The sequence below is a fragment of the Lycium barbarum genome, chromosome 6 (genome assembly GCF_019175385.1).
Source record: "Lycium barbarum isolate Lr01 chromosome 6, ASM1917538v2, whole genome shotgun sequence".
Lineage (NCBI taxonomy): Eukaryota > Viridiplantae > Streptophyta > Magnoliopsida > Solanales > Solanaceae > Lycium > Lycium barbarum.
In genome coordinates, this window is record NC_083342.1 from 2,915,109 (window position 1) to 2,940,360 (window position 25,252).

At 33.9% G+C, this 25,252-nt stretch overlaps 3 protein-coding genes and 1 non-coding gene across 6 annotated transcripts; 1 reads left to right on the forward strand and 3 right to left on the reverse strand.

Moving 5' to 3' along the window:
* Positions 1-317: 317 nt before the first annotated feature.
* Positions 318-7,651, forward strand: LOC132600467 (uncharacterized). 3 transcript variants are annotated; one of them, XM_060313660.1, is made up of 10 exons: positions 318-532; positions 1,906-2,008; positions 2,262-2,607; positions 3,512-3,545; positions 4,150-4,365; positions 5,206-5,295; positions 5,442-5,507; positions 6,077-6,168; positions 6,268-6,315; positions 6,941-7,651. In XM_060313660.1, the coding sequence occupies exons 3-10, from the start codon at positions 2,282-2,284 to the stop codon at positions 7,056-7,058; spliced, it is 990 nt and encodes a 329-aa protein (XP_060169643.1). In that variant the 5' UTR covers positions 318-532; positions 1,906-2,008; positions 2,262-2,281; the 3' UTR covers positions 7,059-7,651. The 3 variants fall into 3 exon arrangements, with proteins under 3 accessions (XP_060169643.1, XP_060169644.1, XP_060169642.1); XM_060313661.1 differs by having other exon boundaries at positions 1,906-2,004; XM_060313659.1 differs by lacking the exon at positions 1,906-2,008 and having other exon boundaries at positions 321-532.
* Positions 7,652-8,777: 1,126 nt separating this feature from the next.
* Positions 8,778-15,519, reverse strand: LOC132600468 (uncharacterized). Its single transcript, XM_060313662.1, has 6 exons — positions 15,307-15,519; positions 10,719-10,801; positions 10,549-10,635; positions 9,881-10,029; positions 9,646-9,777; positions 8,778-9,224 (listed from the first exon to the last, which is right to left on the reverse strand). Exons 1-6 carry the CDS (start codon positions 15,449-15,451, stop codon positions 9,035-9,037), a joined length of 786 nt encoding a protein of 261 aa, XP_060169645.1. The 5' UTR covers positions 15,452-15,519; the 3' UTR covers positions 8,778-9,034.
* A 1,244-nt stretch (positions 15,520-16,763) lies between these two features.
* TRNAY-GUA (transfer RNA tyrosine (anticodon GUA)) lies at positions 16,764-16,847 on the reverse strand. Its single transcript is given in 2 exon segments — positions 16,764-16,799; positions 16,811-16,847. It is a non-coding gene; the product is annotated as a tRNA-Tyr (tRNA).
* Positions 16,848-19,734: 2,887 nt separating this feature from the next.
* On the reverse strand, positions 19,735-23,362 carry LOC132600470 (probable glucuronoxylan glucuronosyltransferase IRX7). The gene is made up of 4 exons (XM_060313663.1): positions 22,689-23,362; positions 22,239-22,603; positions 21,335-21,585; positions 19,735-20,709 (listed from the first exon to the last, which is right to left on the reverse strand). The coding sequence occupies exons 1-4, from the start codon at positions 22,963-22,965 to the stop codon at positions 20,244-20,246; spliced, it is 1,359 nt and encodes a 452-aa protein (XP_060169646.1). The 5' UTR covers positions 22,966-23,362; the 3' UTR covers positions 19,735-20,243.
* Between the last annotated feature and the right edge of the window lie 1,890 nt (positions 23,363-25,252).

Genomic DNA, 25,252 nt, shown 5'->3' on the forward strand with positions numbered 1-25,252 from the left:
TAAGTGTCATCTTAGGAAATCAAGACATAAATTAGGTAATTTTTTCCAACTCTGCCCTTAGACAAAAACTACAAGTTAAAGTAACATGTAAAGATGATTGAAAAAGCCACATAGTAATTTAGTATTGCTGGATTCTCATTATCAAAAGGGTCACTACTTGTGCATGCTTTAATTAAGAGAATTTTTTTTAATTATATAGAAGTAATTTAATAAATTTTACATTGCATTTAGTAACTTTATATTGTATTACTAGTTTTTTAACAAGCATGGTCTTGACTAAGGTGACAATGACGGAGGAAGTAATAATCTTTCACCCAACCAAAATCCAATTTTCCATTTCTGTTAAGTGAAATACTTGACTAATACTTATTATAGTTTAATGGTTAAGAGAAAATAAAGGTCCATCACTAGTGTAGAACAACACAAAAAAAGAAACTTTGAATGGCTTTTGGTGTAACAAAGAGGAAGCAACATGGAGACAACTCCCTATCATTTATTCAAACCATTTTTTCCCATCTTCAGGGCCAATAAGGTAACACATATTAATTACCTCAAATCCAGATACTTATTCTTTTTTACACTTTTTCATTGTTCTAGTAATTTGCTTGCAACAAATATCAAGCTTTATGTCCTACATTGTACCAACAATTTTGAACAGAAAAACATAGGGAAAAAATCTTTTTTTTTGGTTGTTTTAGGTTCAAGATTAACTTCTTTTTTGTGGGGTTCTTGTTATTCCTCCAATTTTGATTTCTGTTTTTTTTTTTTTTTTTAATCTTCTTGATCCTAGCCACCTCATGGGTGCAGCTCAGAATAAACAAAAATATTTGGAAAAAATGAGACTTTTTTGATTGATTCTTCAAGAACTTTTCTTGGTATGTTTTATTTTTCTATCAATGTTTGTGTAAATTGTCAATTGTGTATTACCTACAGAGAGGAAAATGTGTTTAAATGTTGTGTTTTTGATACAGCATATAAATATTTACTTGACTTATTTATTAGTTATATTGAAGAAGGGGAAAAAGCCTCTTGCAGAAATGCATGGTAACTGGTAAAGTTGTTACCATGTGACCAGGAGGTTACGGGTTCAAGTCGTGGAAACAACCTCTTGCAGAAATGCTGGGTAAGGCTGCGTACAATAGACCGCCCGCCCTTCTCCGAACCCCGCGCATGGGAGCTTAGTGTGCCGGGTTGTCCTTTTTATATTGAAGAAATTATTTAAGTAATGATTAAAAAGTATAATTTATAATGAAATTTGTCTTTTTTTTTTTTTTGAAAGATTCAAAAATTAAGGTTCCAAAATGTAAAGATTGTTACGTGGGTAAGGGCAAACGGGTTTGTAGGTATTAGCTCACTCGGTGAGCTCCCTGCCTTCCACGGTCGAGGTGGAAGGTTCAAACCCCATCACATTGGGCAATGCTTTTCAATGTATATATTATGCCATGCTTAGCTTGTTTCGGCTCGTGATATTGTTTTCTGATTTGTTTTTAACAGTGTTAATGCCCTTTTTATGATAATGACGGGGGTTCAATTTGTTAGACAATTATACTGTGAAAATAGGGTAAAAATAAACCTTTTTGCAGATATATATGTTTGTGTGTATGTGTATCTTGTTCAGTCTCAAAAAAATATGTGTGTGTTGTTGAATCCTCTTAACATAAGGAAACTTCTAGTTCAGTGGCAAAGTTTGTTAAAAAATTGTTTCAGGGCGCACCTTCAAATCCCACATGTGATATCTCGCTTTTTTTGAATCCCCTTCTTAGTATTTTTGGCTCCTCCATTGAGGATATCATAGTGAGTTGTGACAAACTTCTAATGAAATTCAATTTATACTAAACCACAGACTGTTTTGACTCCTTATTTTGTAAAGCGGTAGGTGATCAAAACTTTCTTCTCGTTCTGCAGGATATGGAAAAGGACAAAATAATCTTCCATGAAAAATACGATTTCTTCAATTTTGAGATATCACGTAGAGTCTGAAGTTCTTGAATTCTAGCTATAGCTGTAGGTAATTCCACCTTTCAGATAAAAGAAATACAGTCAAACCTCTCTATAATAGCATCGTTTGTCCCGATATTTTTTGGCTGCTATTGCGAAATGCTATTGCGAAATGCTGTTGTAGAGAATATATAATATAACATAACATGAAATATCTGTTCCAAAGAAAACATAACCGCTATAGTGAAATGTTGTTTTAGAGGAGTCTGGCTGTATAAACTCAAGGTTTAAACGATTAATAATTACAATGAGCTTCTTAACAGGACATAGTTGGCGGCAAGTCATGATAACAGCCACCCCGAGTTATTGGCTGACCTGGAGGTTCTTAATCTTGGGATCAGGGTTCCTGGTAGTTGCAGGAATTTCAGCCCTCATAATATGGAAGTATGAAGGTTCGCCCAAGTCGGGGAAAAACCAGGAAAGAGATAATAATAAGGAGAAAAAAAAGGTAGGGTTCTTGTACAAAGATGAAGCTTGGACAACATGTCACAAAGCAATCCATCCTGCTGTGCTGCTCGCTTACAGGATAATTGCTTTCATTTTTCTTCTGTCAATGCTCTCCATGGATGCTGTTACAAATAGTACAGATATATTCTTTTTCTATACTCAGTAAGGACATCTCCTTATCACTTCTCCATATTTCTTCTTGGCTTAATTCTGTTTTGGTTCTCTCTCTTGCTAACTGGCACTTTTATTAATATGCATATGTTAAGATCAAGTTTAGGTTTGTCTTAAAAATCGGAATAAATGTGTGCTGGAAATGTTCACTTCCATGGTCATGCCGTTGCTATCTCTTTAGTTTTGCCTTTTATTATTTGATTCCATTCATTATTAGTTAAAATTTAGTTTCTGAGGACCGTCTTATTGATCAAGTTTCCCCTTGATATAGATAGAGCTATGCTAGAAGCCTGATTATCTCTTGCAAACTATAACTTAAAAGCTTTCGAAGTCCTAAGATAGTACTCCCTTCAAACCAAAATAATTGATGTTTTAGCCTCTAAAAGTTGGTCCAAGATAATTGATGTTTCACAAAACCAAGAAGGTGTTTAATTAATTTTCTCAAATTTGCCCTTGACACATTCCCATAACCCCATGATAAATATAACAACAACAACAACCCAGTGAAATCCCACAACGTGGGTTCTGGGGAGGGTAGAGTGTACGCAGACCTTACTCCTACCAAGGTAAGGACGGCTAAAAAGAGGTCAGATAAGGCCAAGAAATTCAAAGCGATATGGAAATGAAAATAACGAAACCCCATGGTAAATGTCACCCTAAAAAGAAAAAGAAAATCATGATTAAAGGGTATTCTAGTCGAAAATCCTCTTAATATTTAGGAGCAAGTGAATTTCTTAATCCATGTGCCCAAGCCTAAAGCATCAATTATTTTGGATTGGAGGGAGTAATGTCTAATGAATTTCATTTTTACACGTCCACATATGATTTTACATGCTCATAACATGATACTTAGTCTTATCTTTTGGTTTTTGATTATTCTTTTTGTGTTGAACAGGTGGACATTCTCTTTGGTCACTATCTATTTTGCGGTATGTTACTCAGCAATTAAACCATCTTTACCATTCATTTCTGGATATGATCTGGAGGATGTGAATGTCTTGATATCTACCTCCTATTTCTTATTTTTCATGTAGATACATACAGAAAACGGAAAGGTTTCTTTCCTCCTGCAAGGCATACTAACAATCTCCCTTGCTAGATAGCTCGGGGGATATTTTGTCATTTATGTTGGTTTTTAACAAAGAAACTTAGGGAAATAACAGCGAAAGGCTAAGAGAAATGCTGGCTATGCAGTCAAAGGGAACTATTTTTATTAATAACTCAGATATACATTTATAGCTTTAAGTCCTAATTGAAAAACAGAAAAATATGTTACTGGCTTATCTGCAAAACCAAGTTACAAAGTAAGAGGAAACTAACTCCTAAATTCAAGCCACAAATGACTTAACAGAAAACAATTTGAAAGTGTAAAAGTTAACTACTGATAAACTGATATTCTGCAAATATTTTAGAGATAATGCAAGTATCTGTTTTATTTCTGTAGTATCCTGAGACATATTGTCAACAATTTACAACTTTATCAAATTTCCCTTGTTTCTTTAACTTGGTTTTGTTCTCAACGAAATTCTGTAGTTAGGGTCTTCACTCTCCATCTATGGGTGTATCCAATATCGAAAGGGTGTTGCCGATGCAAAAGTTTGTTGTATTGATGAAGAGAGAAATGATTCTCCAACTCTTGAGAAAAATGCAAGTTTACCCGGCGTATCCAAGGACTTGAGTTCCAATGAGGAAACTGATGTTAGAGAAGCTGCTGGTTATTTGGGGTATGCCTTTCAAATAATTTTTCAGGTATGTTCTCTCTAATTATTTAGTTTTATTTTTCATTTCTTTCTTCCTTTTCATGGTTGGAGCAAGGACTCTATCTACTCAACCATTACCATACTCATTTATGGCATATGTAACCTATTATTGTCATTTGCTCATTTGTCATAGTCTCATAGATATTGAATAAGTTAGTATTTTTCAATCTAGAGCCTGTTTGGATGGGCTTAAAAAAAGCAGCTTATAAGCTGAAAACAGTTTATAAGCCAAAAAAAAAAAAAGTTAGGGTAGCCCAACTTATTTAGATAAGCTAAGCCAAACGGGCTCAATTATTTTTTTGGGCTTATTTTAAGCACAAAATGGCTTTAAGCTGGCCAGCCAAATACTCAAAAAAGCTGAAAATCAGCAACTTATAAGCCAATCCAAACGGGCTCCTAATTAACTATTCCCTCCGTTCCAATTTATGTTAAGGTGTTTGACTAGGCATGAAGTTTAAGAATGAAAGGAAGACTTCTGAAACTTGTGGTCTAAAATAAGCCATAGATAATTGTGTGGCTTGGGTAAAATGGAAAGCTTAAAGTCAAAGTTGTTACTAAATATAGAAAGGTGTTGTTCTTTCTGGGACTGACTAAAAGGAAAGACTGTCACATAAATTGGGACGGAGGGGGTATATTGTAGCATGTGTTAGGTCTCTAGTAGAAATGCACTTTGTATTTGTTTACTGGTTGATCCGGTTTTATGAGTCGCTTTTACACCACTTATCATGTCTCTTTATGATCCTGTGTTTTCCTAGTTTAAGTTACAATCCATTTACTTGGCTAATTGTCTTTTTGTTCTTTTGTTCTGATTTTGTTCAAAAACTTGTAGGTCTGTGCGGGTGCCGTGGTGCTTACAGATTGTATTTATTGGCTTCTTATCTACCCCTTATTCACGCCCAGTGTTTATAAGTTACGATTTGTGAGTTCTAAGAACTGTAGTTTCCTTAGCTTAGTCTTCTCCTTTATTTGTGGTTTGCACAAAGTTCAACAGATAATTAACACGCGCACTTCTTTCCCATTTTGCGTCACCATTTATATAAGTTGATTTTCTACCTATCTATGCAGCTGGTTGTTGGTATGCATTCTATCAATGCTGTTACCCTGCTTGGCGACGTGATTCTGAATTCTCTAGTAAGTTTGCATTCACACGAGTGGCTTAAGCTATGAACGTGTCCTATGCAAAAATGACAAAAATGGTCCTTTATTATTGCTAGTAGGTTCAAAACAGTCCCTTAAGGATCATTTGAGTGATTTTGCTCTTTAAGTTTGCAAAAAGTGAGCAATTATTGTCTCCATCAAATATGTACACACTTTTATTGTTAAATTAATATGAACTGTGAAAATAGAAAATATTTTAACGGGGACTCACATTTGGAAGTATGAGATTTTGTAGTTTATGTTATTTTTGGTCTATTTTAAGAGTTTGGTACAACTTTGTGGTGTGTATTTTCTGTTATTTTTGGTCTATAGTTTGTGATGGTGTATTGTTGCGGTCTCTGAATTTTGATGAAAATTCTTTGTGTTTCTTGTTAAATTCTTTTTTCTTTCCGGTTAGATTAAACCATCAAAGTTTGGTAAATATTTGATTGAAACCAAAAGGATTCACTTCTGGCAAACTTAAAGGTACTACCAATGATAATGGACCGTTTTGTCATTTTCTCCCCAAACTCTGGCTAACATACTCTCTTGCTTCCTTCCAGCGGTTCCCTTTCTTCAGATTTGCATATTTTGTGCTTTATACATGCACATTTGTCGCATTCCAGTGGCTCGTCCATATGTGTGTCTCAAAGTGGTATGTTTTCTTTCGGCATGCTATGCATCGTCCTTTTTTTGGAAGTAAGAGTCATTTGGCTTATGCTGTTACTAATAGGGTTAACTCTTGCTGCAACAGGTGGCCTTATCCGTTCCTGGATCTTTCATTCAAATATGCTCCCTATTTGTACGTGTGCAATCTTTCTCGTATATGCAAACTTTACATCTATTTGACATGTCTTCTACCGAATAGTTAGTTGTCCAGATTCTTATGCTTTTAGTTATTGCAAATATAACCATTGATGGTACGCGGAAATGAGCTATTGCCTCTTATAGCCTGTTTGACCAAGCTTCCCGGAAGCCAAAAGTGCTTATATTTTTTTCCAAAATAAGCGTTCATTTTAGAAAATTGAGGTGGTTGGCAAGCTTTTTGGAAAAAGTAAGTGTTTTTGAGTAGTAGCAGAAGCTACTTTAGAAGCTGAAAAAATTAGTTTTTCCCCGAAAGCACTTTTGGAACCTTGGTCAAGCACAAATTACTGCTATAATATTGGCAAAAGTGTTTTTCAAACTGATTAGCCAAACACAAACTACTAATCTACAAAAGTAACTTTTCAAAAAGCAACAACATACCCAGTATAATCCCGCCAGGTGAGGTCTGGGGAGGGTAGATAGACCTTACACCTATTTTTTCAAAAAACACTTTTCAAAATAAACAGATTTTTGAAGTTTGGCCAAACATGTTATTAGTATATCCAGAGTTGTTCATAAGCTTATCATGTGCTTCATGCTCTTTGCCAAATGTGCAATTGCAGCTACTTGATGGTTGGTGTGATTCATCTCCCTTGCTATGGTCTCTTTGCCTTGGTGATAGCAATGAAATATTGGTTAGCAAGATTGTTCAAGTGGATGATTAGAAAGCTATCTGGATAAAGTGAATGGGTTCAAACACCATCAACAAGTCAAAACATTATTATACACCAGTATTTCTTAAACCCATTTTTTTTAAACTCTTAGTGCTACTCAAATAAATGAGTAGCACAAGCTATTATATATAATTCTTAATACATCCTGGTTTCGAGATCATCTTGTATATATTATCTTTTCTTTTATATCCTCGAAACCAAAACGAAACTAGAAAGAACATGGGAATTGCTCCTCTCTTCCTTTACTTGCAAAACCAGTTACCCGAGTCCGATTTGGAATGGTGATGTTGTTGCTGCCTTTTCCTCTTTGTACAATTACCCGTTAAAGTGAAATCCGCTTCAGTATCATCAACAAGACTCAGAAGAAATGGAAAAAGATTTTATTCCCACATTCTTGCATCTCCTTGAGTTAATTATATCAACATTGTTTACCATTCTCAACTTTTTATTTTATTTTTTGGCTCTTCTTCTGCTAACTCAAGTTTATTCCAAGGGGAAATATGTTTGGAAATGTTGAGATCTTCAAGTGTTGGAAGCCACTTTTGTCCTTTGTTCCCTTTGGGATTTACATCAATTTAATCCTCTCTTATATTATTCTTGTCTTGTAAAAATGTTAAAATTGTTTCTTTTAGCCATCTTATATTTGATTTCTATGTATATCTTTTCTTTGATTTATACAGTCATGGTTATGCTCAATTTATACCTAATATTTATATGCTCTTATAGTATCTATTTACAGTTAAAACTAAGTCCTGTATGGTCTTACAATGATTACCACTTGTCTCTTCTAGCAAAGAGTTTAAAACTTCATCATGTTTTCCATAATTGTGGTTTACTATTTCGTTCTTTAATATAGTGGCTTTATTTTGTTTCTGATGGATAGAATTCCTCAAATTCCTAAGGGGAGGTTTTTGGTTCGAGGTTTGAAAATGAAAAAAAAAAACAAAAAAAAAACTGACATGAGTGCTTCTTCCTTTAATAGGGCTTTATGCAGTGTAAATTTAGATTAATCGAACCTCAAAACGGATACCTGACAGACTGTATAATCATGTGCTAGTGAATAGGTACACGCTAACGCAATTGTTGACTAAAAAAGATGAGATATGTGTCTTTTGGAAGTTTGCTCTTAAAGTAGAGCTTTTTCAAATACAATTATGATTGACAGGAGGGAAATTGTACAATAGTCAAATGCTAATCGTGGTTAACAATTTTTTTATTATTTTTAAAGTGAAATAGCCTTAGTGACTTTGGTCAGGAAAGGGAGTAGGGCAATAAATAGAGCTTCGGCTCAGAATTAGACCTTCTGTAGACGGAATTTCAGACTACTTCTGGATAGGCCTGAGAAAGCCTATTTCCTAAACAAACAGGCACTTGAATAGTCAAATCTTGGTAAAAGGATCTCATAAGTAACATTAACAAGATATGAGAAGTATGCAATTGTCATTAAATATTATCTTCACAAATTGCTCATCAATACAATATATCGCGGAAGCATAAATGTTTGCAGAGTTGATGCACTATTTTGAGACCCATTATCCACAGAGTTTTGAACTGTGTGTTACTAGTATGCAATGATTTTTCTCGATTATAACAAAAAGTGTGCTATTCGACGCTTTCAACAGTTCACATATCAGAAACATAAGGGTGAAAAACTCTTCAATGTTGACATGTTTGATGCTAACTCTAGCAAAACATGAAGGAAAAGAAATTAAATGAAGAAAAATCATGCACAGGAAAGTCCTTTGTCTTAAAATTAAAATAATCAAATCCAATGATAAGATATTCTAGGCACAACAAACATAATGTTTAGGTGGATTAATATTGAAAGATGAAGAAAACTCTCCAAACTCTTATCCCTACTTTGAATATGTTTTTCCAAGTTGATGTTTCTTCTCCATCTTTTGATAGTATAATGAGCTTCCCGGACCAAAAAAAGAAGATAAAGGGATTTAAAACCGGGCACCAGTTTGCTTGAAACCTATATCAAGGTTTGACATTCTCCCTAATGAACTTCTCCAGCTGCGAAATTTCACCGGTCAAACCAGAAGCTTCAGCAACAATTACTCTGTTATGGCACTGAGAAAAAGCAAATGGTTCTCCAGGTACACCAAGCGTATATTCGTTAGAGATATCTGCATCAGATACTGCAGTTCTTGATGTACGAAGCTTGTCGCTGGATCAATAAGAAAGTCAACAAGTTATAAAACAGAACACCAGAAATAGCACTTCAACCTGTAAGGTTTTGCAGTGGTTATAATTCAGTGACCTAATCAACCGATTCGCAAATAAAGCATGCAACAAAATTTCATATTTCGGAAGATTCTCTATCTACAAGCTTGTTGCTGAATTAATGATATAATATCAACAAAAGAAGAGAAGAATAAAGCAAGCAACAGTATTTTCACGGTGGAAAAATTAGGTTCCAACTCTTCAGAAGGCAGTGGTGCTTTTTTATGTGTTCGGATCAGTGTTATGCTATGCTTCACATGCACATAATATATATAGGCTTTCCGAGGAGATAGTGTTTTCTTCATGTACAAAAGGCAAATTGGTGTTTGTTCCAAAAATAAATGCCATGCATAATGTACTCTTACATTTCTTTTTCCAGCTGTTTTCTGATGAATTCTGCTGTATGTGCGGTTATTTTATCAACCTTGTTGCATAGGAGGAGTACTGGAACTTTTCTCTTGACTACACTTGCCTTTGTCAAGATCTCATATAAGTATCTGCATGCAAGAGGGATGATGAGATATAAAATTCAGTTGTCAAATATCCAATCAAATTAACAACTGCCAATGTGAAGTAATATAAGCAGGAAACAATCAGTACTCTGAAGCAGGACGGCAGTTGGGTAAAAATTCCACAGAATCCACCACAAACACAACACCAGCTGCTTGAGGCAGGAACTCATCTAATTTCGGCCGAAGACGAGAGTGCCCTGGGACATCAACAACGTGAACAGGCTTCAATTTCCCTTTCTGCAGCAAAAACCAAAACAAGTCCAAGTATGAGATGTGAAATCCCATTCACGGATAAAGGACTTCAGTAAATCGATAACCAAAAAAAAAATAGGGAAAAGAGCCAAAAATACTCCTGAACTAATCGAAATAGGTCAGATTTACCCTCTGTTATGATTTGTTTTTGCTAAAAAGGTCCTTGCCGTTACGCTTTTGGCTCCAACTAGCCAAGTAGCTCAAAAATACCCTTCCTACTAACGGTTGCCCCGAAACAAGGGAAAATGAACTATTCGAAATGGGGAAGTTTTGCCCTTGTTCTTTTTGTTTGGTGGTGGTGGTGGTGGTGGGGGGGGGGGGGGGGGGGGGGGCGAATGTGTGAGAAAAATAATACCGACATAAGAAAATAAGCAACATAAACACACTTCCCATTTCAACAAATGAAAGACGATGACATATAGCTTTTTCTTCTGGTTTCTTACGCATTAGGTATGGGTTATAGGGCAGAAAAGGGGAAAAAAAAGAGAAGACAGCATTCATTACCTTGTCTTTCTCAGAGTGTAGTACAAAACTGTCTTCATTTGGTTCCATTGACGTCACGGTACCCTGATGGGCTGAACCATCTTTAAGCTGGATATATGCCAGCACAATGAAATCAGAACAATTAGATGAACTCTGAAAAGATTATGACAGGACTTGTGTCAAAGTGTTACCTGGTAAAAAAGATATGTTTTGCCACTTCCACTAAGCCCAGTGAGTACAATGGTGTTAGATGCTGTACGCTTGAACAAGCGAACTGCAGGTGGAGAAGTAAATAAAGGAAATTCTTCAAATTTCAGCCTTCAAAGAAATTCAAAATGGATGAGCAAACATCTAAAACTAATACATGAAACCATTCACTGAGTCTCATCATAGTAAACAAATGTGTGAAATAGAAATTACAAAAATGTGGCATCAAAGAGGAGAAAACAAGACAAAGAAAGACTAAACTTTGAGTCCCTCCTTGAGAACCTGTCCTGCAACCCGGATTAGCAACACACTCAAAAAATGAGTCTTGAGATAAGTGATAGAAAGAGCCAACTGAGCCTAACACATTTTACTTTGTCCCCCTTGGAAGCAACCGGACTAGGCATAATTATGTTAGGTACAGTCTTTGTCATAACTATCAGGTCGTTTCGATCCCTGCACTCTAGAAATATATTCATTGTGAACTATTCTGAGCAGCAGCTTATAGCCACAAAAGCTGCCACTTTTGGATATTTCATCAAACTAATGCACTCAGCGGCACATCCATAGACGAATGAAATTCACTTGTCAAATAAAAGTTACTAGTCCTTCCGTAGAGAAAATAAGAGAAGAAAGACTCTTATAAAATTTGGTTCTGATTTTTATATAAGAGCTTTGAAATTTCACGAAATATGATTATAGTTAGTTTTTAAGTATTATGACATACTCATTAAGAATACTTCATATAATTTCTTAATGATTTTCTGGACTTTGAACAAAAACATAATCACTAAGAACATTACACATAATTATTCATTTCCTTTGGATTTTAAAACACCCCTAAAACCCAAAGTAGAGAAACAACTTGAGAAAAGTGGAGCATTAAGCAGACAAGTGAATAAAATCAACATAATATTGAAAAATCATCCAGAAGAAAAGTGGGGAGGAATTTGTTTCTGCTGAAAAATCATCCAGCACATACAAAGAAAGTGTTTCTTGCCGCATATATGGAAAAGAATCTGTTTTCAGTCATTCGAAATAGATACACTGATATATATGTCCAGATCATCATCAGCAATAGCTTGAATTGGTTGCTGAAGCATGACATAAAAAGCTTTGGAATTTCAATGAAAAGAAGGATTCTAAGAAGGAGAAATCGGAGAGCCTGAGATGCTGCCCCACTAGTGCTCATGTGGGTCCTTTGGAAGAAAAGAAACAGGAGAACCTTTTATGGGACAGAGAATGTATATGTACATCTGAGGAATATCCTCTCGTTTCTAGCTTCTTTTTGGTGCTCCCATGAAGTTCTAATTTGTAGAGAAGATTGTGTTGCGTCTTTGGTCATATTATGTTGCAGATTCTCTACTTTTGGTATATTGCTTTTATATGAAAGATTTTTCCATTACCTATAAAATTACTGATAAAAAGGAAGTGGGGGAAATACTTTCTTGGACTAAAGGGCAGCCCGGTGCACTAAGCTCCCGCTATGCGCGGGGTCCGGGGAAGGGCCGGACCACAAGGGTCTATTGTACACAGTCTTACCTTGCATTTCTGGACTGATGACCAAAAAAACAATATGCAGAGGACTCAATAATGAGATCCCGATTCTATTATTTTCTCTTGTTTTTTGAGAAAAAAGAAAAGAGAAGAACTTTACTGGAAATTAAATCTTCAAACAAATGACTCCATGCCTAAACTCTGACACTATGAGGAAAAAGAAAAAAAGTGTTTTTGTGTACGGTGACGGAAATTCAATATTTAGAGGAGGGATTCAACTTAGACACTTCATGAAGGGAAAAAATGTTTTTTTTCCTTTTTTTTTTGCTTGGGAACTTCGTAAGAACGATTGGAAATGCGTCCAAAAGATACAGCCAACAGGAATGATCACGAAAAGAAGTGCAGCTGGAGCAATTACGAAAAACAGCATAATGACAACACTAGAATGATCATTAGAAGTAAGACCAGTGCGTCTAGAACAGTCACCGAAAGAGAACAGTAATTTATAATAGTCATACTTTGCTTCATATTTTACTAATGAAAGCAAGAAGAAACTTTAACCAAACAGGCAGCTTAAGGTCACTCACCCGTAGGAAAAGCTGCTTAAAATTCTATCAAAATTGTTGAGACGGTAATATCATAGAGATCTAGAAGAAAAGAAGAATTTTTGGGTAATGTTTGAAAAATTGTCGGAAGAATGCTAGAAAAGATGGTTATCACTTAATTGATCACCAAAAACACACCCTTGAATGATCACCAAAAACAAACAAGAATAATGCACTCGTCAAGAGAAGGAAAATTTTTTTGGCAGACAGACGGCGTAAGGCTGCTCGCTGGTAAGTAATAAACTCTAATACCATGCGTAAAAATGAGAGACGAAACCGCTTATTGAATTATGTTACTAGAGATATAAAAGAGGACTCTTCATGGCGGAGTTTTAAGCTACATGAGATATGGGAAGTTCTATAAACCTTGGGTTTCTGATATTCTCCATTATTATAATATTTGGGTTTCTGATATTCTACTCTTTTTATAATTTTCTTGGGATGTATATGATAGATGAAGATATTACACATATATCCAAAATAGGATGGTTAAAGTAGAAAAGTGCTACCTGAGTATTACGTTATCAGGGTATGTACGGAAATGAAAGCAAAGTTCTAATAAAACAGTTGTGAGACCTTAAATATTATATAGGAGTGAACGCATAGGCCTCTAAAGTCCAACATATTCACAAGACGAGTGTCGCAAAGATCCATATGATAAGATGGATGCATGGTCAAACGAAACTAAACAAGATTAAAAATGACATACTAAGCAGAACGGGCAATTAGCACACGCAAAGGATAACGAGAACACGTCAATTGAGATGGTCCGATTATGTCCTAAATCGACCTCTTAAACACCTGACCATGGGTGTGAAATCTTGGAAAGTGAAGGTGTTAAAAGGGGACGTGTCAACACGAAAATCACATGGAAGGAAGTAGTCTCCAAAAACCTACAATCTTTTGAATCCCTCCAGGCTTAGTGAAAAAATAGGGTGATAAAAGAAAAAGATTAATACTGGTAACAGCAATTATTTACGATTAAGTTTTAATCACGTTACAACGTTTAATTTAGATCCATTGCTTTGTAGGAGCTTTTCAGTCCTGCTAGAGATGTATATGCCAGTAGAAAAAAGAAAACTTCTGATACTCTTTTATTTTTAGTTGTCTTACAGAAAATTGCAATGAAAAGATCTCAAAAGGAGCAACATGAATATTAAGATTTCATATATCAGATCGCAACTTGTTTGGAATCGATACATAGTTATTGTTGTTATTTTAATTAAAATATTCTTATTGATAATTATGACTTCCACCAATAACATAATCAGTAAGATACTCCTTTTTTTTTTCTTTTTTTTTTAAGCCGTGTGTCCTGGCCAGCCTGCGTGCACCTCGACTAATTCCACGGAATACCTGCCACCTCACACCAGCAACAGGAACCAGGTAACTCTGTCCACCAAGGCTAGGATAAATTGGAAGAAATAACCTACTACTTTTTTCTCTGCTGGGATTTGAACCTGAGACCTCATGATTCTCAACCCACTTCATCGACTACTAGGCAATACGCTGAACGATTCAATCAATTACCACTTACTTATATACAGGTAATGAAAAACTAAGTCCTAAATCAGCTATCGAAACCGTTGTTTAGTAAAAGACGAGAGTACGGTAGGATGATGGCTAGCAAAACAAAAGCAAACTATTTTCCGAAAAATAAGGAAGCTATGATGATTCCTCAATGTTAACAGAATATTCATATAACTGATCCAAACGAAATTGGGATTGAGGGGCGATTAACTTACAGAACAAAGCTTTGTTTTTGTACTTGATTAAGATGTGCTGAATGAGTTATGCAATCAACATTTTGCAAGCCAACAAAGAAATGTAAAGTTCTTTAGCAATCCCACTCTCTTCCAATCTAAACAAGTCACAATGCTAAATGAAGAAAGGGGTAATAGCATGTTTGGTCCATCAATTATGGGTAATTTCTGATTTCAATCCTTGTGATATTCGACTAAGCACGTATAACCTTCGATTAACTAAAATGTGTGATTTTAGTCCCTTTACGTAGAAAATATATTATATTTAGATAATTTGTACATTACCCTTAAATATGGAGCAAAAATACAACTTTAATAATAACACATCGGTAATTAAATGGTTGAACAATCAATACTCCATAAACTCTGTGATTATTCACTAGCAAAGGGATCAAAAGTTCACATTTCAAGTAATTAAAGGTTAAATGTGCTTACTCGCAAGGGCGGAGCTAGGTAGGGTTCAAGGGGTCGAACCCCCTTAGGCAAAAAATTACACTGTATATACAAGGTTAAAATTATTTTTTGTGTATATATAATAGACGTTAAACCCCCTTTGGCTTCATCGTAATTTTAGTCAATAATCGAGGGACCAAAAGTGCTATTAACCTATGAAGAAACCTTAGATTTAACAGACACCCATGAGACCCAAGCAAGAAATAATAAAAAAAAATGTAATCTTTAAACCCTAATGGACTATTTCAAGAACTTACTGATTAACAATAAAAGGAGAGTGAATAATACAACTCCAATAGCAGTATAAAGTTGAACAGGAGGTATCTGATTGATGAATTCTTCAGCTGCATGTAACCATTGTTGCATTTCAACCTTCAATTGTTCCAATTTCTCTTTATCCATGGCTTTTCCCCCCAAAATTCTTCACTCTATTCAATCTTTACCCTAAAAAATTAGAACAAGAAAAAAAACGGGTTTATTGAGAGGGAAATTTGGGCTTTAAACTCTGCTCTCAAGTTTTGGGCCTATTTTAACGCAGCCCAGAGTCCTAGAACAGGGCAATTTGCAAGATTGTTCTTATTCGGGGGGGCGGCCGGGGGAGGTGTTTTTTAATTTTTGCCCTTCGCCTAAAATACTCTAAGGTTTTGGGTTCTAATTCCGGCTTAGTAAAAACAAATTTGTCTTGTAAAATTTCACAAGGCAAACTTTTGCCTTAAAACAGAATTTTCGCCAAGCCTTAGCTTGCGAAATTGTTTTTTTTTTTTTTTTTACTGAGCTGTGTCGAACCCAGAACCTCGGGATATCTTCGATAAGGGCGAAAATTAAAGATCATTGCCTTTGAAGGGAAATCTGTGCAAAAAAAAACACTATTATTTCCTCTAAATAGTTATTTGGCCCTTTATAAACATTTTTTTAGTTTTATGACCCTTTTACAAGAGATTTGAAAAGTTATTTTTTTCTATTCAATTTGTAAGAGACCAAGAGATCTTATTTCCTCTAATTTGCAACTGTAGATTGTAATAATCTACAATAATAGGTAATTGTTAGGTCAAATATGTAGTAGGCCATTACAAAATGTTTTTAGTTTTATGACTTTTTTACAAGAAATTTATCTTTAATTTTTACACATAGGAGATCTAGAAAATAACACATAAATGATCTGGAAATGTTATTTTCTTCTATTCAAATTGTAAGAGGATCAGAGATCTCATTTCCTCAAAATAAAGTAACTTACTGTAATTTGTTAGTAAAAATAGATGCGTTCTTATAAAAGTTGTTTATATTGTCAATGCACATAATATTAAATATTACTTCCTCTGTTTAATTTTACGTGGCTTATTAATTTGATTGCGGAAAAGTTAAGAATGTAAAGAAGATTTTTGAATTTTGTGATTATTTAGTTCTGAATAATAAACTGATATTACATATCAATTGTCCCCTATTGAAATTATAAGTATGTTATGAAAACATAAAAAATAGAAGTAACCCAACGAATCTTGTGATTTTAATCATGTCATGTTATTTCTATAAGGGAAGGAATGTCGGACTTAAAACTTACTAAATGTGAAAAGTTATCTTTTTTTTTTTTTTTTTTTTACACAAACTATATAAGAAGATTTTTTTGAGTTCTGACTTTATCCTTTTGAAATCATGTATAAATTGCTATCAAGAAAAAAAAGAGGATTTCTTTTTAAAAAATAAAAAAAAAGTGTAATCCGACCTACCGGATTCGAACCAGTGACCTAAGGATTTCAGCAACAACTACAGTCCTCCGCTCTACCAACTGAGCTAAGGTCGGATGATGCTTGATGACAGTCTACATATCTATATATTACTATTTATATGAAGGGCTCAACCTTTTTTTTTTCCTTTCTTTTTTCAATCTAACTATGCGAAAATAATCCTTATAGAAAAAAGTTCAGTTTCTGTTAAAATATATACTCCTATAAAATTATGCATTTTATACTACGTAAATGGGGAATATTTTGTTTCGGACACTTGATAACATTTGAGATAGAAATGTCCATTTCATCCTATCGGATTACACCACGGGCAAGCAACCAAACTCGGCATATTCAGTTTCACTCTAAACAACTTTTAGTGGTATGATTGAGAGACATAAGACATTAATTTGCTAAATTGACATACATTAACCGTCTAGCCGAAGAATAAAAAATAGTTAGAAAGGAGCTATAACTTCAATGAATGATGGTCCAAAATTCTCGTCCTAGATATCCATTTGAAGCAATTCAGATCATTAGTTTACCAGAAGACTTCGACAATGATACAACCATCATTTTCATCCCAACACTCTTTAAGTTGCGAATGTCTGTTTGAACTTTTTGAAATTGTAAATGCAATCAAATTTTAGCATTATATGAACATTTGAAAACCCCTACCATAGCAAAACGAAATAACCAACGGAACCAAATTGAATGGTATTTAAGTTTTAGGAGTTCAACCTTTAAAGTTTTTAGTAACGAACATATTGTACTTCTAAAATTATGAGTTCAACTACTATTTATTGCACTCTTAATAGATTTTTACACATAATTTTATTTGTGCGTCTAAAATATTGAGTTCAGATGATCGCAGCTATATATTTGCCTCCACCCCTGATAACCAACACTATGCACATTTGCAGAAGTTTAAACGATAATTGAATGACAAATTTTTTACAAAGATAAAGGTCAAGTTATCACAAATGGTTAAATAAAGCAGTCTGGTGTACGAAGCGTTAATTTGCTCATGCACACAAGGTCTGAGAAAGAGTTATCCCGATGCAAGTATATATTAGCGGTTATTCTACGCGGCTCAAAGTCGTGACTATAAGTCACACGGAAACATGAAGCTTTAGTTCGTTACTCAGAAGGTCCCCAACTACTGAGAATTACATTTAATAAAGTCATTTTTTTTTTACTTTGTAACAACACAGTCACTCAATTATGCTCAGTGGCGGAATTAAGATTTTTACTAAAGAGTGTTAAAATATATAAAAAAAATATATGATGAAATTAAGGAAGTTCAACACATAGTATATATCCATAAAAAAAATTTTTTTACGTATTTCGATACCCCTTGAATGCATGTGGCTCCGCCACTGGTTATGCCTATATCACTTCAAAAGTAACCCTACTAATATACAACCAACAAAGTATCAGTAGCTAATTGCGTGCAAATCAAAGCCAGGACTTATAAATTACTAATGTAAAAATAACTTTATCATTACCCTCAAATTCATCTCCTCTTGCAAAGGGCTAATGGTTAAAAGTTCAAACCCTAAAAAAGATGTGGGGTAAATAAAAAAAAGATAGAGTAGGAGACAAATATGGAACCCAAAAGGGTCCAAAAAGAACAGCCTTTTAAAAACAGAGAACTTGGTTGGGACTAAAAATTTACGTTAGGTCAGTGTTATTGTTTGGTTTCAGTCATACAACCCGTGACCACGGCACTCAATAATTGAAATATACAACTTACTGTCTTCCTCTAACGTTTAATTTTCTACCACCATTAAAATACGCAAACATTAAAGTTTCTGACACATCCTTGCTGTCTCCTTGCTGTTATCTCTCTCTCACACACACTTCATGATTTTGGATAAATAATGTATTCCCTTCTCCTTTCTCCCTCCTCCCATCCATGTTCTTCACTAAATTAAATCTCTCATTCATTGTTTCACCCACTTCAACAATTCTTTTTTCCTTCAACTGTCAGTAATTGAATACAAAAATATCTCAAATTTTGAGTAGTCCAGTCCATCCAGCATTTAATCAAATCTCTAGGATTCGAGCAGTGAAGGAAGTTGAAGAAGTTTAATTGAATTCTTTTCGTCGGAAAATAAAATTGTTACACTTTAATAGGCTAGTTTTCATCAAAAAAAAAAAAAGTAGGGTGTAAACAAGTCATAAATAATTTTACAGCTATAAATCATTTCATTAAAAATAAAATAGTTATTTTTACAAAAATTTCTAAATACATAAACATACCATTTCGAAGACAGACAAAAACTGTATCAAATATATTAGAGTAGGTGCCCGAGAGGCTTATAACTTTTGTTTTATTTTTGTTGTTTTAGCTTAAAAATAAGTGCTTAAGAGCACTTTTTTATTTTACACAAATACTCTTCAAAATGCTTAAAATTTATTCTGACCACCTAAAATAAGCCAATCCAAACAGGCGGTAGCGATTTGTTGAATACTCTAGACATAAGAAAATATTCTCGTGCAAAAATGTGATTTAAAATTTGTCTTAAGTCACGAGTTCAAATTTCTAGGCATGACACTCTAGTACTATTTAGAATACCATTATATAATTTTCTGTCTGCATTACAAATTCGGGTATTAGGATTTTAGTCGCCTAAAATAGAAAGCATTCTGCTCTCAAAGTGAGATTGTTTTAGTAGGAAGCATTTTACTTATCAAAGTGAACTTCTAACGTGAATTAAAATTAATCAAACTCTATAGCAAATACACAATATCAATAACAACATGACCGATGTGGTCCCTCGAGTGGACTATGGTGATCGGAGGACAAGATGTAGGCAATCTTACCCCTACCTTTACCTTCTACCCGTAACTGTTTTCGGTATACTCTCAGCTCAAAAGAAAAAAATAGTGACGTGACAGCAAACCAAGGAAAAAAGCATGGTATCAAGAGAAATATGACAGCAAATACACAATATCAAATGAAAAAAAATAAAAAAATCAACCCATTAAATTTGAACATTAACGTATTTTACAGTATTATCTTCTTTTTTGCTTCCTTCCTTTTGTATGTTGAGTAACATTTCTACAATGAAAAAAAAAAATCAAAGAAAATAATGAAGGAATTTTACAGCAAAACAAGAAGCATCCACAACTCAGACCATGCGCATATTTTCTCCTGTCTCTTCATATTTCCCCCATTACCAATTAAAAAATTAATATTCCTTTCTCACATGTACAACATAAGCTCTTGTCCACCCCCAAGCCGCTTCCTCCTCCAATCACATCCTGCCACCTCAGCAAACAACTCTAGTAGACCCCACTTTCCCTAACTCTATATACATTTTTAGAGTAACATAATAAACAGAGTTGTCTTGTCAAAAGAACAGTCCAATACATCCACAGCTGTCTCCCACATTTACACATTTCCACGTCGCTTAAAGAAGCCTTTTTCTTAGCTGGCAAATATATCCCATCCACGTGGCCGCTTCTCATTCGCTTGAAACTCTTGACCTTCGATACGACCTATTTAACTTCTTTGTCAAAGCATGTAACACTTGCCACGTGGCATCACCTTCCACCGTCCGATCATGAAACAAAAGGGCCCTTGTAATTCTAGGGTCCCATAACTTCTGTTGTATGATGCTTAAGTTGGTCGATGTCACGTGTTCAAGAACAGAATCTAGTTTTCCGACGTCTTTCTCCGCCACCGTGATCGATATCTCCGACCATGGTACGGCGGAGGAAAACGGGAGGTCAATTTTATCAGCAATTATAACCGGTATGCAACCTAAAACGACCGATTCCACGAGTCGTGGACTCCATGGGGCCCACCCTAATGGACATAAACAAAAGGTAGAACGTAATATCTCTGATTGGTAACCGGCAAAACGGTGACGTTTCAGGTAGAATCTCCGATCATTTCCGTATTTTTTTAATATAACAGTACGGACTTTCCTGAAAATGAAAGGAGAAGAAAAAATGGGTAAAGGGTCATTTTCGACCTTTCAATATAAATGAGAACAAAAAAATGACGTTGACAATTTCTTAAATTTGTCTTCAAATTACTGATTGTTTCAGTCGAACGCCTAAATAAATGATAAAATATTCCTGTAAGACATTTAACTTTTGAGTGTCTTCTCAAATGTTTATTAGATACTTCAATATGTCATCTTCGTACATTCAGTCTCAATTAGAAAATGCGTGGCTAATTGAGGCGTATGAGTATAATCAACAGAGATAATTTATTTTAAATGATTAACTTAGGTGATTAATGATCTAGGATGAGAATTTATAAAAAATAATCTTTGTATCTCCCAAAACAAGTGTAAAGTTTACTTAAACTCTAGCCTCCTCAAACCACTCGTGGAATCATACCAGGTATGTTTGTTTTGTTGTAGAGCACTTGAAAAAAGACAACAAAATTTCTAAAACTAAAATCAAAAGTGTCTAACCGGAATAATTTATTATATGTTCAGATGATCAATCAAACAAATTTTAATTCGAATTTCTAAATGAAACTTCATTTAATATTAGCAAAATTTAAAGACCTGTCAACGTATGAAGCCAAGAAACTACTTACTTGCTGTAATAACGCCCGCTGACATTTTTAGGGTGGACTTCCATTTTACCCCTAAAGAATGCATAAATATCACGCCGACCATTAACATCTGACGTGGCAAGCGTTTTCCGTACACTTTCCGGTGAAACATACGGTGGAATCACAATATGTTCAGCTCTTTGACATGGATGATCATATTTAACACCAAATGTTTGTAATATAATTGAATTTCTCAATATTTCAGGTATTCCATCTGCCATAGCCACATCCTCCTACAAAAAACAAAAACAAAAAAAGAAAAAACCATAAAAATCAAAACTTTATCCAAAAAACAAAAATCTTAACAGAACATTCAATGAAAAATTTACTCCTGTCCCAATTTATATATTACCGTTCGGATTTCGAAAATCAAACTCTGTTATTTTGACAGTAAATTCAGATATACAAACTTTAGGACCTGTTTGGCCATGAGAACTTCACTTTTTTCCAAAAAAAAATTTCACTTCATTTGAAAATCAGCTTTTGATCATGAAAATTCCAAATGAAACTTGAAATTTTTATTAGAATTTGAAAAACAGCAAAAGACGTGTTCACATTATTTTTACATTCAAACAAACAAATACTTTTTGAAAAAAAAATATAACCAAACACAACTCCATCTTCCGACTTCAAAAATTTCAAATAAAGTGAAATATATTTGATTTTCATGGCCAATCGTTTCTTAAATTTTTTAAAAAATAATTTACATATTAAAAACTTCATTGAAAGTACAAAGTCTCAATAACTAACAATTTAAAAAACATTCGAATACCGCGGTCAAAAGATTTTCTTATTTAACTTGTAAAATTCGAACTGTATCACGTAAATTGGAACAGAGGAGTACTTCATTGGGAAAAAAGAAAAAAAAATCAAATATTGAACTTACCAATGTGTGAAAACAAGACCCAAAATCATGAGAAGCAACAAAGACATGATCTTCACCTAAGCTTCGATTCCAAAAAGGAAATTCCATAGAAATAAGCTCAATAGCTGAAGAAATTAATTTACGAGCATGGCCAATAGCTGGAAATCCATTAACTTTGCTAAAATTGCAAGAAACATAAACTGGTACAAAGAAAAAATCAGCTTCATATGGATCAAATGTTCTAACATCATCATTTTTCAATAAAGCTTGATGTATTGCCACCTCAGATGCAAATAAATGGTTACTACATCTGTCATTTGATAGCCAATCTGTATTGTACCTCGTTGGTAATTCATAAACGTAAATCTTTAAACCATTCAACAAATCTGCACCAACAAAAAAAAAAAATGTCAGCAAAAAAATAGAAGATTAATTAAAAAAATAACATTAATGTGAGCAAATTAAATGTACCTTGATGGTGATTTTGTTTGATAGATGATTCAATAAGGGCACGTGAAGCTTTTTTAGAATATTGATGAACGGTTGTTTTAGAAATATTAGAAATGAAAGAAGAAGTATTAGGTTTATGATTGAATAGAAATGAAGCAAAAAAATAAAAAGAAAGTGAAAACCAAAGTAACCATTTGAAATATCTGTAACAAAAATTTGTTCTACCATATCTGTTGTTATTTAACAACTTCATTCTAACATAAAAACCTCTGTTTTTTCTTGGTTTTTTTGGTTCCATTTTTTTTGTTCTATATAAACCCTTAAATAAAAGGGTTGTTTTAGAAATTTGGTAAAATGGGGTTGTCGAATTTGGTGATGATATGATGTGGAAATGAAGAAAAACAAGGTATTGAAGAAGACTGGTTTGTTAAGAGTTCGTTTTAACTTAAAGAAATGAAAGAATAAATTTTGACACCTAATTAATAAATTAGTGATGGTTCAAGAAAATAGTAATTTAGTATTGGGGTTTGGTTCAGTTTTTTGTTTCCCAAGGAAAAAAAAAATCATGAAGGTCATGAAGTTGCAGAGAAGAGAGAGAGAGAGAGGGAGAGGGAAAATGAAGAGAGAGAAAGAGTTGCAGAAAGGTCACATTGTGTTGTAAATGGAGTAGAATGAATAGCGGCATTGTTCAAGGTTTCTAAGGTGGCATTTAATATGTTTAAAGTTTAATTATGAATATGTTTAATTAATTATAATGTTGTGTGGAAAAATAAGTTTACAAGTTGGAACCAATAAATATGGGTGGGGGGAGGGGGATTTTTAATGTGAGATATCTCGTTCAAATTTTGAGAATAGAATTATCTTCAATAAGGAGCGATTTGCCCGTTAAGTTGGATTTTTACAGCGCGGATCTGAATTGGTCGAAGGCTCGAGGCTAAAAGCGAATACCAGGTGACAAACAAAAATCGAATTCCAGGAATAGAGTTATCTTTGATAAGGAGCAGCTTATCACCAAATTTGAATTTTCTGGCTAAAATCTAAATTAGTCAAGGCCTAAAGCGGATAGCAAATAATGGGTGAAACACAAAAATCAATCTCTGATAATAAAGTTGTGTTTGATGGGGAGCGATTTATCCGTTAAAGTGAGATTTTGATGCGAATCTGAATTAATTGACTACAAAAACAAATAGAAAAAGATAATGAGTAATCGACGAGATGGAAGGTCAAACACTCTGTTTAGTTGATAATATTAATGAAGGGAGTTATTTATTATCTCATTTATTAACATTTATTATCTCATTTATTAACCACTTTCACATAGTTTGGTGTTAATGCTAAATTCTTGATAGAACGCTGGACGGTAAGATCTAGATTTGTGCAAGTGTGATATTTTGACAATGGATTTAGTCCATGAACTTTAGTACTTTCTAATTTGGTCAAATGTTTCAACTTGTTTCTTCATGTACTTCACATAAAGTGTATGAAATGTTATGTAACTCGTGTTATTCTTGTTCAAAGTCTAAATTCAAGGGCTTTGCAAACTACTAAATTCGTTGTATTTTCTTTAACTATTTTAATGACATTTCTTCTAGATAGAATAAGAGCAAATTTTCTTCTAAAATGTGCTTAGTTTTGTACCAACAATCGACATGAATAACTCGTTACACATGAGAGTGATCTATTCAAACTAAAAAGTGAAAAGTGTGTACGATGTTGTCATCAATTCAAGAAATTTATTTAATTGTGATCAAATCATCTAGACATATTATGGGATTAGCATTATAATACATAATTTTTACCCAACAAAAAATAAAAAAGCATATGAAGTTTGGAGATATGTTTCTCAATCTCAAAGTGGAAATAAATGAGTATTGCTCCCTCCGTACCAATTTATACGAGGGATGGTCTATTCGAGAGTCAAATAAATTTTTTTGACTCAATTTCAAATATAGATTCTTCGAGTATTTTATAATAAAATTTACATATTTGAAAATTACATAAAAATTACTATATGTCTGCATAATTAATAATTCACGATATATGAAAAGAATTAAAGAAAATTGTAATGAAAAAAAAGAACTGTTTAACTCCTCAAATATGTTAACCCTCATATAAATTGGGACGGAGGGAGTATTTGATATCTTTGTTACTTATTTTTTAAGGCCTGGAGCATTAAGTACTACTCTCGTCACCTAATCTAGACAAATATTTATGTGGTTAGGTTTGAGATAGTTACTTGTAGTTAGTGTTTATAGCTTGAACGAGGTTTTTCTTTCAACCAATTGAATGAGGTTGACTTTAATGGCGGCACTAAGTGTGTTGAAGGGTTCATCGAGTTCCTCTCGTTAAAAAAACTATACGGTACAAATAATATTTAAAAAAATGTATATATGAAAATTATTGAATCCCCCTTGATTGTTACGTGTAGTAATGTATTGTGCAAGTTTACATTTTTTAAAATCCTTATTAAAAGGTAAAGTAGTAATTTAGGAAACGATGCAAAATCTAGAAAAATATTTTGAGAAAGGGTGTATCTGAAAAGTGACTTTGGGAGACAAACAAGCCAGTTCAACTTTTTCTTTCTC

Excerpts from the sequence above, each read along its gene's own strand:
- LOC132600467 (XM_060313660.1), top strand. The coding sequence starts at position 2,282 with ATGATAACAGCCACCCCGAGTTATTGGCTGACCTGGAGGTTCTTAATC. Across the intron at positions 4,366-5,205 it reads CCTTTCAAATAATTTTTCAG|GTCTGTGCGGGTGCCGTGGT; the intron begins GTATGTTCTCTC and ends AAAAACTTGTAG. Across the intron at positions 5,508-6,076 it reads ACGTGATTCTGAATTCTCTA|CGGTTCCCTTTCTTCAGATT; the intron begins GTAAGTTTGCAT and ends GCTTCCTTCCAG.
- LOC132600468 (XM_060313662.1), bottom strand. The coding sequence starts at position 15,451 with ATGGATAAAGAGAAATTGGAACAATTGAAGGTTGAAATGCAACAATGG. Across the intron at positions 10,636-10,718 it reads AAACATATCTTTTTTACCAG|CTTAAAGATGGTTCAGCCCA; the intron begins GTAACACTTTGA and ends GCATATATCCAG. Across the intron at positions 9,778-9,880 it reads AACTGCCGTCCTGCTTCAGA|ATACTTATATGAGATCTTGA; the intron begins GTACTGATTGTT and ends TCTTGCATGCAG.
- LOC132600470 (XM_060313663.1), bottom strand. The coding sequence starts at position 22,965 with ATGGAACCAAAAAAACCAAGAAAAAACAGAGGTTTTTATGTTAGAATG. Across the intron at positions 22,604-22,688 it reads CAAACAAAATCACCATCAAG|ATTTGTTGAATGGTTTAAAG; the intron begins GTACATTTAATT and ends TTGTTGGTGCAG. Across the intron at positions 21,586-22,238 it reads GGTCTTGTTTTCACACATTG|GAGGATGTGGCTATGGCAGA; the intron begins GTAAGTTCAATA and ends TGTTTTTTGTAG.